Genomic DNA, 12,038 nt, shown 5'->3' on the forward strand with positions numbered 1-12,038 from the left:
GCTTGCAACAGGGCGCAAGTCACACACATGTAGTACAGTGCCCAGCCAGCAGCCTATTACACGCCCCTACTATTCAATTAGGAGGGCTGCCCGGAACCCTATCAGTGCATCACATAGGTGCAAGCCCTGGCTGCACCCTGTAAAGATAAAACAAGTGCAAAAATATATATAATAATAGGAAGTATTGGTTAATATTTTGGCCAAAATATGTAAGCTTGCAACCCGTGCCAAGGGTCCTCACTGTCTTGCGAGTCCCTTACTCTACAGTAAAATAATTCAATTAGAAACATATCAAAAAGGCAATGGTATTCACTAGCCAAGGTCTCAAGGAAAATGCACAAACAGGATGCAGTAGACTCCATTATTAAAAAGAGGTAACACAGGTTAAAGAGATTCATGGTCCGGGCAGCATAAATCAGTGTTTGCTGTGTTATTTCAGTCCTCTATGTTTTCCTAGTTTCAGAGAAAAGATATTCAAAAAAGCCAGCTGGGAACTATGCATCTGGATGACTATCCCTATAAAAGGTCCCTTTACCATGCTTTACTACGCTTTGTTCCCCTAGACTGACAGGTCTCTCCCAATGCACACACATAGAAAAATATTGACTGATAGGTCTCTTCCTAAGTAAGTTTCTCTCCGAAACTCCACAATGTGTGAAAATAAAACATGCAGGGCTGGTATAATGAAGCTGAAATTCATGTTTTAACATGTTCTCATTGGTACTGGAGCCCATTCCTCATGGACCATTCTTTCTTTCTGTATGGATACCAGCCTGCTGTGTTTCTACACTCCTTGGACCACAGCCTGACCAAACAAGGTCTACCAGGGTTCCTATGTGAATACTAGTGGTTTTCTCAATTGTCCTCCCTAGAAGATGAGTTAATTACCATTTTATCTCCTTCCCTCTGATTCATGATGCCCATGGTTTGGGCAGCAGGAATCAGATAACGGAATAATACAGCTTACACCACTATAAGCAGGACACATTTACAGCTGTCATTGTGCTTCTCACATCAATAAATGTTATGACTTCTGATATACTTATAACAAATCTCTTCTTACCTTTTTTCATAAAGTTGCAATGAGCCTTCCGATAATTGAAAAAGCTTGCTATGCATAAGTGGACATTGGACCCCAGCATCTTGTAGGCATTGACCCTGCATCAGGCGCATCTCCAGCGCACCAGAGTTTGGGTGTAGTGCACCTGACAGGCACGGATTAGAAAATTGCCTATAATATCTAGTGATCTCAATTACAGGGCTCTAAAAGTAATTGGTGACCTTCATAGGGATGTATTAAAATCAGATGCAAAAAAACTCGTTTTAATAACCATAAAAGTAATAAAATATAAAGTATCCAAATTTCGCAACCGCCGCCAAATAGCCTACAGTTTTCAGGACAAAACTATTACTAAACATTAAAACTAGGTAAGAATCTTAATTTTAAGGCACTTAGATGCTACTGGAGTCATATTCACTAAGATTCAGACGTTAAAAGTACAGCAGAAGAAACACATTGGCAAAGAGAAAAGTAAGGTTGGCAGATCATGATATCATATCAAATCATATGAGGGATTATTACTACGTGTCCTGGCGCAAGGTGCCTGAGAGGTTATTTCTAAGAAACTACGAACCTTTAAAAGTGAGAGCCTTCATGCGCAATGAGCCTGAGAGGTCATGGAGGTCACACCTGTTCTCTGCAAGGACTGCAGTAAAACTGAATGGGGGGGTTTCAAGCAGCACCTAAAGATAGAAAGGTATTGGGAGGTGTGGGATCCACTACCTCCTTGGAGAGGAAGGGGAAACAAAAACATGTGAGCTGTGCCTATCAGGCCTAATGCGCCTGATGCAGGGTTAATAAGGTTAGCAAGAGCAGGATGGTTGTAGAGATCATCCTTCTATAATGGTGGTTCTGTATTAATACTTTATAATACTTACCTTGTAATGTCTTCACGTCCTGTTCCGTCCAGATGTGTCCGGATCCCAGAATTCCAAGAGGTGGAAGTTCGTCGATCGCCATATTGGGACACCCAAGTGATGGGTGTCTCAATATGGAAACCGCTGGTGGTACCAGCCTCTTGCGCAGTACCACCAGCGGAACACCGTCGTGAACACACCGCACACGCCGCCGACGGGATCAGCCGAATGATTCACTGATCGCCGCCATCTTTGTACAGGAGGAGCGTATGCGCAGTTTTAATGTGAACGTCGCTACCTACCTGCGCAAAGATGGCGGCGGTCTGATTTACTGCGCGGGGAGACAGCTCAAACAAGAGAACACATGAGGGAAGAAGACAGCACAGGGGTGGAGAGAGAGAGCAGACTAGGGGGAGAGCACATGGGGTACACAGGTCAAAGAAAAGATCACATGAGAGAAGAAGACAGCAGATGGGGAAGAGAGAAAGCGCACAGGGGGGAGTGAGACAGAGCACAGGGGGGAGACAGCTCAAACGGGACAGCACATGAGGGGAGAACACAGCACAGGAAGGAGAGAGACAGCAGACAAGGGGGATAGCACATGGGGTAGACAGGTCAAAGAAGAGAGCACAGACGGGAGAAGTCAGCACATGGGGGAAAGAGAGAGTGGATAGGTGGGTGAGCACATGGGGGGGGGGAGATTCTCAACGCTGCAAAGCCTGCCCCCATCAAGACATTACTGACCTCCCGATGCGATAGCATCGGGCCTCCTTCTAGTACTTTATAATGACATGAATCCTGAGCATAGTATGTTATAGAATAGAATAGAGCCACTTTAGGCTGGTTATTTATTTTCATAATACATACTTTGTATGTACTCCATGGGACACATATATATGTATGTGTGACCCTATAAATGCATTAAGTCACATAACATTACTGATATTTTTTTACTGCTAAGGTTGAGAATCTGAAACAGTCCAGTGTTGTAAGTTATCAAGAAAAACCTGTTTGAGTTTCAGTTAATGAACAATGGCAATGTAGAAAGAGCAAGTTATCATTAAGTATTTCATATCAAAGTTTCAGGGATTTATTTACCCGCCTCGTGCTTATCTAAGTAGGCTTGTTAATCAAATAGAAGCCTTCCCAGTCAGTTCTTTATTAGAGATTGCATTGACGTCCTACAACACTGAAACTAAGAGAAATATTTCATGCTTATGTTTTGATTTTTTGGGAGGGTGCTTGTCAGCAGGTTCATTAATTTTAATTTCTAGTATTTCCTATACACAAAGCAAAATAACAGGGTTCCTGCAGGGACTGTTCCCAAACTTAGTTCTCTCCTGATGTGGCAACAGCTTCCACTGCAGCAAAATATCCCATTGTGGTAAGATATCAAGAAAAACCTGTATGAGTTTTAGTTAATTAGCAATGGCATTGTAGGAAGACAAAACAAACAAGTAGCTTTGTGGAATCACGTGTAATTAAAGCTACGTTCACGAAAACATTTAGGGTAAACGCTGGAAAAATCTTCTGAACTGTACAGCAAAAATATCCATACAAAAAGGAGTCTTGCAGCACATGCACTTATTAGTAAAATGGAAAACTTCTTCATTTCACATCCATTAAAATATAACACATGTAGTCTAAATGATAACATCTCTGACGCGTTTCTGGCACTAAACACACCCTTAGGCCAAGGCCCCACTATCAGTATTTAGTCAGTATTCAGACAGTATTTTTTCTCAGGAGTGGGAGAGAAACCAGGTGAAGAACAATCAGAGAAAAGGTATAATAGAAACAAGTCACCAATTCTGCATTTATCATCCACTCCTGGTTTTGGCTCCCACTCCTGAGAAAAAATACTGACCGGATACTGACCAAATACTGATAGTGGAGATGTGGTCTTAGTCATAGAGTTAATACCATTACAAAGAACAGGAGTAAGAAAAAAAAAGAGGGCACCACCACAAGGTAAATTGGGATCTACCTGTCACATACCAAAAAGTACATAATGTGTATAAGAAAAAGTAGTATGTAAAGACAAGGATCATCAAAAAATAAATATAAATAATTTATTAACAAACAAGCCAAGCAAAACATTTAAAAACAAATAAAAAGCATAAGTATCTATGATCAGAAATTTATATGGACAACAATATTATAATATTGAGTCTAATACAATTGTCTGTAAGATGTTAAAATAGATCACTCACATTTTTTTTTGTATAAATCACCAAAAAAATAATAAATATATCAACAAAATCTACACATGCATAATAGTGCAAATGACCGTGTACTTACTGTATTGAAAGAGCATGTTATGGTATACTAAGGCTAAAATAACCCAAAGAAGGCATGGTACATATATAAATAAGATACCTGGGATATATAAGCATATACTTTGTGCAACCGTGCAAAATAAAGTGCAGGTGATATACTTAAACATCCAATATAAACAATGTCAGAGGCACTAAATAACAGCTATAGAGTCCTATGTAATCATTACATGAAAAAAGCATATACTGCTAGCACAAGTAGATTGAAAAAAACATGAATGCACAAAAGAAAAAAATATTAAGGCAATTGGTGATCTGTGAGGATATACAGACAAGGATAAGATGGCTTCATCAGGGGTAGATGTATAGCTACACATCTACCCCTGATGTAGTCATGGTTCTGAGTGGTGATACACGTGGGGTCTTCTTTTCCTTGTCTGTATACCCTCACAGGTCACCAATAGCCTTAATATTTTTCCTCCTGTGCTTTTATGTTTTTTCAATCTACTTGTGCCAGCAGTATATGTTTTTTCATGTTATTACATGGGACTCTATAACTGTTATTTAGTGCAAACAAAAACATGAAATCACAAGAGAAAAAAATATTAAGGCTATTGGTGACCTGTGAGGGTATACAGACAAGGAAAAGAAGACCCCACGTGTATCACCACTCAGAACCATGACTACATCAGGGGTAGATGTGTAGCTATACATCTACCCCTGATGAAGCCATCTTATCCTTGTCTGTATATCCTCACAGATCACCAATTGCCTTAATATTTTTTTCTTTTGTGCATTCATGTTTTTTTTCAATCTACTTGTGCCAGCAGTATATGATTTTTCATGTTATTATTACATGGGACTCTATAGCTGTTATTTAGTGCCTTTGACATTGTTTATATTGGATGCTTAAGTATTGCACCTGCACTATATTTTGCACGGTTGCACAAAATATATGCTTATTAATGATGATCGAGCGTGCTTTGTTAACCCTTTCTCTGAGCACGCTTGGGTGCTGCCCGAGTATTTTCGGCGTGCTCGACAACTATGTTCGAGCCGCCGCGGCTGCATGTGTCGCGGCTGTTAGACATCTGTGACACATGCAGGGATTGCCTGTTTGTTAGGCAATCCCTGGATGTGTCACAGCTGTCTAACAGCAGTGACACATGCAGTCGCGGAGGCTCCAACATAGTTGTTGAGCACGCTGAAAATACTCGGGCAGCACCCGAAAGTGCTCAGTGAAAGGGTTTACCAAGCAAGCTCAATCATCACTAATGCTTATATATCCCAGGTAGCTTATTTATGTATGTACCAACCATGGTTTCATTTTTTGGCCTTCGTATATCATAACATCCTCTTTCAATACATTAAGCACACTGCCATTTGCACTATTATGCATGTGTAGATTTTGTTGATATATTTATTATTTTTTGGTGATTTATATTAAAAAAAAAGGTGGTTGATCTATTTTAACATCTTACAGACTAATGGATTAGACCCAACATTGTAATGTTGTGGTCCTGTATATTTTTGGTCATAGCTATTTATGCTTTTTAACTGTTTTTAAATGTTTTTTTTGGCTTGTTTGTTAATAAATTAATTACATTTATTTTTTGGTGATCATTACAAGGAACGGACAATTTAAAATTAGCAACAAACATTTGTGGCTTTATAAATTACTGCATGAATTTTGCCGAAATGTATGCAAGGGACTATTCAGCCGATTATATAACTGTGTCTTGAATATGTTTTGGTAAACAGCTAAAATGCCAAAACTTGTATCACTGTCCACATATTTCTGGACCTAACTATACAAGTGAAAATAAAAATATTCCAACTTTTAGATATTGCTCCTTGTTACTGGAACTAAACATGTATTTACTGCATTTACCTTAGTTTATAAAATATACACACTAAGGTCACAGTTATTTCTTTATCCCATTTCTTTCATTTTAATCAATCACTAGATTGATATTTATTACTGTAGTTTAACACTTTATGCTGTTTCACTGTTACAGGACATCATTATTGCTGTCTACATTTGAATCATTGTCTTCTTCTACTACTATGTCACAGTGCTCTCTTGATTTTTCACGCTGATACACAGATCTTGCTGTCATGTGTTTTTTGGGCTTTGGTCGCCAATGTATTCCTATGATTCTGCTTTTTGTGCCTTGGACTTCCTGTCCCTTCAGTTTATGCAATGGTGGTTTTGCTAAACCGGCTTCAGGGCTTATTAGGATATCAGTCTTTTCTTCATATACAGAGTCATCATCATCAGTGTGTTCTGCATAAAAGCCAATAGAAATTTAGAGTTTAGACACAACTGAATGAAATATATATACATACATATATTGTATCCTGACACTTTATTTATGGTTAAATTGTATCCTGTAAATCCTTTTCTTGTAAAACAGCGCCACACTTCTTCAAGGGCTGTGTCTGGTATTGCTGCCCAATTCCAATCCCTATAAGCTCTCATTCAGATGTCCGTGTTGCACATACATATTCTATTTGTGCTTTTCATGGATACAACACGTACCTGTTATAACACACGGATTGTACACTGATAAGACTCATCCAAAACACTGATGACACCAGTACCATTTTTCATTTACATGTTTATATAGGGACGTGTGAATGAGGCCTACCAGACCTAATCTGCAATATAAGATCTGGCCTATAGACCTATTGGTTTTAAGTGCATCCACATCAGTGGTGGAGCAACTTGTATAGCATTTCAACCACCTGCTTTCTGGTTATTAAATCCCAATAACTTGCATTGGTTGAATAGTCTAATGTGGATTCCTTTTTAATCACTTCACTTTTATAACCCAATAACATTATATCACAAACATTTCTGATCATCATTCCAGTATAGATGTCCCTGTAAATTGGGGTGTAGACAGATATGTAATACTTCATGGGTGTTTCTCATTTGGAAGGACTCTTTCTTGCAAGTTTCTCCCTTCTTTGTATTAAAATCCTGTTTTTATCAGTTGATAAGGAAAATAGATACATATTTTCATGTATGTTACCTTGATGTGATTCTTGCTCAAAGAATTCCCCTGGGGTATAACAGTCATGAGGCAGTGATAGATAGCGGACATTTCGCATATCTGTCTGTAAAAAGAGGTATAAGTTATTTTTAATTTAATCAACCATTTTTCCTTCTAAATGTATCGATTTCTTGATCATTGTTTTTTAACATTTTGATGTGTAGGCCTTCAAATCACAAGTAAAAAAAACACATCATTAGTGTCAACATGTAGGTATATAATTAAAAAGTCTGTCGTCTTGTAAAATTCCTCACAATTACGGTTATGGCTGAAAGTGTTGGCACCCTTGAAATTGTTCCAGAAAATGAAGCATTTCTTCTAGGAAATTATTGCAATTACACATGTTTTGTTAGACACATGTTTATTTCCTTCGTGTGTATTGGAACAACACAAAAAAATAGAGAATAAAAGGCAAATTTGGGGCTGTTAGCTGGGAGCATTTAGTAAATGTGCAATCTGCCCCTTTAAGAGCAGGGGAAGTGCGCACGCGTACTAGGTGCGCCACTGGAACACAGTGCGGCATGCATACCCGGAAGCAGGAGCACGCTGGGGGCCGCGCCGAGGGCTGGGGTCATGAGTAAGCCGTTGTGCCTGCATGGAGGGAGAAGGGGAACAGCATGCAGGGGCGCCGACCACGGCACTACGACCATGTGTCAGCAGGGAGATATCTAACAATGCTCTGTTCAAGTCACCTTACTGCTGCTGAAAATCACAGGGCTCATTGGTCACTTCAGTAGCTGACACAGACCACGGAGAGACCTGCACTGAATCCACTGGGGCTGACTGTGGGAGAGTATGGCCACTGATGGTTATTTTCACAGAATCCAATGGGTTAAAATTATATTTAGCTTGGAAAAGACTTTTAATGAGGAGACTGACTCTTACCCATGTACTGTGTAACATTTACCTGTCTCCCCCATGGGAGGCTACTTCCTTTCTTTATGTTTGAAAAACGACGAGTTAGTATTTCCTTGTTTTGCTTTTCACTGTCATCTCGTGGTAAATTGTACTTAACATATGAAGATGTCTAAAATAAAAGAAATGAGAAAAAAGTTACATATGTGCATATATTGAACCTCAATTTATGACTTACCAACTTTGTGCTTCATTTCTTTTAAAGGGAATCTGTCACCCCCTGGGTCGTATATAACCTATTAATATGGGCATATAAGTGATAGAAATATTAACCTAGTCCTACCTGTATGTCTCATATTAGTGGTCTTGTTGTTGTAAAATTTTATTTTATATATTTATGTTAATGATGCCTTCCAGGCCATGTGCCCAGAAGAATTCCCTGCCTTCTGTCTTAATTATAACAGCACCCCCTCCCCTGCATGTCATAGTGCCCTGTGATGTGCAGTTACGGCGCCGTAATCCCGCGCCTGCGCCCTGCACTCCCTTCCGCCATCCACTGTTACTTGCAAACACCAGCACTACAACAGGTGTATGGATCAATAATACAGCAGCCTCCAAGTTCTATGAGCAGAGGTTCAGTTTGACTGTGAACCCATTAATTAATATAACTTAACATAATTATCCCATTTCAGCTAAGTTCAGACTATAGTCTCTGTGAGACATGAAAAATAAAACTGAGCTTTACTTACCCTCACCAGATTCTGCATTTTGTCTCTGCTGCTGCTCCAGTCTTTGGACATCAGCTGAAGCAGCGACGTCATGTCAAATGTCAAAAGTGCTGCAGACAATCATGAGTTCAGCTGCACGTGCCATCTATACCGGCAGAGTCACTGAGCTCAGTGGTTGGCTGCAGCACTAACACATGATGTCAATGCTGCAGAGACCGAACAGCGGCAAAGATACAGCACTGGACCTGAAGAAGGTAAGTAAAGCTCAGTCTGTTTTCTTTAAACCTCACTGAGTCTATGGGCTAATTTTAGTTTAAAAAGGGACAACTCCTTTAAAGATTCAGCTAGAGTAAGGACATAGGGACCTTAGAGAAACATCTACTTTTTTAAAATGTTATGAATCACAGTAAAGTGAGCTACACTAGCTTCAGAATCATTTGTATGTTGCGCATGAACGAGATGCTGTCAGATGCTAAGAAAAAAAAACAAATAAATAAATATATATATATACAGCGGGTGAAATAAGTATTGAACACGCCACCAATTTTCTAAGTAAATTTATTTCTGAAGGCGCTATTGACATGAATTCTCACCAGATGTGGGCAACATCCCATCCAATTTACAAAGGCAAAGAAATCAAACCGAGATGTTCATATCTTAAGTTATGTGTAATAATTAGTGATGAGCGAGCACTAAAATGCTCGGGTGCTCGAAGCTCGGGTCGAGCACATTGGAATACTCGGGTGCTCGACCCGAGCAACGAGCCCAATGTAAGTCTATGGGAAACTCGAGCATTTTTCTGGCGGTCCCCCCCGGCGGTCTGCAGAAGGTCAAAAATTGCCCAAATCGATGGGAACAGTGCTCAATTAAACGTCAGGCAGGCAAAATATATAGGCAGACAGGCAGGCAGGGTATATAGGAGGGTGCATGAAAAACATAGCAGGGCACTTGGAACACACTAGTGCCCTCCGATTTTCATGCATGTTTATATCTATCTAATCTATGTGTGATGCTCTATTCTTTCTGTTCTAAATTGTCAGGTACAGGTGTATGCCGCTGCTGAATTGCCGGCTTTTCATGTTTCACTGTGAGCACTGTTCCCATCGATTTGGGCAATCACTGTAATGCCTCAACCACCATGGCTGTGGCATTACAGTGAGTGGCAGACAATCCCTCCTTGATTGGTGCTCTAAATAGCGCCAGACATGCAGTGAGGGGACCCGAGCTCCCGCCCGAGCATCTCGAAAGTACTCGGTGAGCTCCGAGCATCTCGAGTACTGAGATGCTCGGGCGAGTACCGAGCAGTGGCAAGCATGCTCACTCATCACTAGTAATAATGAGAAATGACACAGGGAAAAAGTATTGGACAGATGAAGCAAGAGAGGTTAAAAAAGTTAAAAAACACACCAGTAAGTGTGTTCAATACTTTTTCCCTGTGTTATTTCTCATTATTACACATAACTACATTTATGGACATCTTGGTTTGATTTCTTTGCCTGTGTGGATTGGATGGGATGTTATTGACATCTGGTGAGAATTTCATGTCAATAGTAGTGTTGAGCGAATTTTTTTGCCATTTCAAATTCGTGCTCGTGTTCGGGGTTCCGACTTGTTCGCCCCAAAAAATCGGCTCCGCCCATGAACATCCGTGATTTGCCACGTTATCGCGCAAATGTCATGCTATAAAATTGACCTTCTTTTGAGCTAGTTGAGAATCTGGAGCATTGCATTTGTTTGTTCTATGAAACTTTCAAAATGGCCAGAAAAAGAGAACTTTCATGTGAAACTCAACAGTCTATTCTTGTTCTTAGAAATGAAGGCTATTCCATGCGAGAGATTGCCAAGAAACTGAAGATTTCCTACAATGGTGTGTACTACTCCCTTCAGAGGAGAGCACAAAGAGGCTCTAACCAGAGTAGAAAGAGAAGTGGGGGCCCCGCTGCACAACTGAGCAATAAGACAAGTACATTAGAGTCTCTAGTTTGAGAAATCGACGCCTCACAGCTCCTCAACTGGCAGCTTCATTAAATAGTACACGCAAAACGCCAGTGTCAACTTCTACAGTGAAGAGGCGACTCCGGAATGCTGGCCTTCAGGGCAAAGTGGCAAAGAAAAAGCCTTATCTAAGACTGGCTAATAAAAGGAAAAGATTAATATGGGCAAAAGAACACAGACATTGGACAAAGGAAGATTGGAAAAAAGTTTTATGGACAGACGAATCAAAGTTTGAGGTGTTTGGATCACACAGAAGAACATTTGTGAGACGCAGAACACCTGAAAAGATGCTGGAAGAGTGCCTGACGCCATCTGTCAAGCATGGTGGAGGTAATGTGATGGTCTGGGGTTGCTTTGGTGCTGGTAAAGTGGGAGAGTTGTACAAGGTAAATGTGATTTTTGAATAAGGAAGGCTATCACTCCATTTTGCAACGCCATGCCATACCCTGTGGACAGCGCTTGATTGGAGCAAATTTCATCCTACAACAGGACAATGACCCAAAGCACACCTCCAAATTATGCATGAACTATTTAGGGAAGAAGCAGGCAGCTGGTATTCTATCTGTAATGGAGTGGCCAGCTCAGTTACCAGATCTCAACCCCATTGAGCTGTTGTGGGAGCAGCTTGACGGTATGTTATGCAAAAAGTGCCCATCAAGCCAATCCAACTTGTGGGAGGGGCTTCAGGAAGCATGGGGTGATTGCGAGATTACCTCAGCAAATTAACAGCTAGAATGCCAAAGGTCTGCAATGCTGTAATTGCTGCAAAGGGCGCATTCGACGAAAGCAAAGTTTGAAGGAGAAAATTATTCTTTCTAATAAAAATCATTGTCTCTAACCTTGTCAATGTCTGGACTATATTTTCTATTCATTTTGCAACTCATTTGATAAATAAAAGTATGAGCCTTCATGGAAAACACAAAATTGTCTGGGTGACCCCAAACTTTTGAACGGTAGTGTATATACATACAGTACAGACCAAAAGTTTGGACACCTTCTCATTTAAAGATTTTTCTGTATTTTCATGACTATGAAAATTGTACATTCACACTGAAGGCATCAAAACTATGAATTAACACATGTGGAATTATATACTTAACAAAAAAGTGTGAAACAACTGAAAATATGTCTTATATTCTAGGTTCTTCAAAGTAGCCACCTTTTGCTTTGATGACTGCTTTGCACACTCTTGGCATTCTCTTGATGAG

General features: G+C 40.1%; 1 protein-coding gene across 1 annotated transcript in view; it reads right to left on the reverse strand.

Annotated features, from left to right (window-relative positions):
• Positions 1–5,745: 5,745 nt before the first annotated feature.
• SLC9A4 (solute carrier family 9 member A4) overlaps positions 5,746–12,038 on the reverse strand; it is a 356,947-nt gene continuing 350,654 nt past the window's right edge. Inside the window, exons 10-12 of the mRNA XM_073664760.1 lie at positions 8,160–8,279; positions 7,232–7,316; positions 5,746–6,480 (exon numbers count right to left, since the gene is read on the reverse strand). Of these exons, the coding sequence (XP_073520861.1) occupies positions 6,206–6,480; positions 7,232–7,316; positions 8,160–8,279 (480 nt within the window). The 3' untranslated portion in view covers positions 5,746–6,205. The remainder of the gene's footprint in view (positions 6,481–7,231; positions 7,317–8,159; positions 8,280–12,038) is intronic.

The sequence above is a fragment of the Phyllobates terribilis genome, unplaced genomic scaffold (assembly GCF_046119375.1).
Source record: "Phyllobates terribilis strain yellow unplaced genomic scaffold, ASM4611937v1 Scaffold_2__4_contigs__length_985480577, whole genome shotgun sequence".
In the NCBI taxonomy this organism is placed as follows: Eukaryota; Metazoa; Chordata; class Amphibia; order Anura; family Dendrobatidae; genus Phyllobates; species Phyllobates terribilis.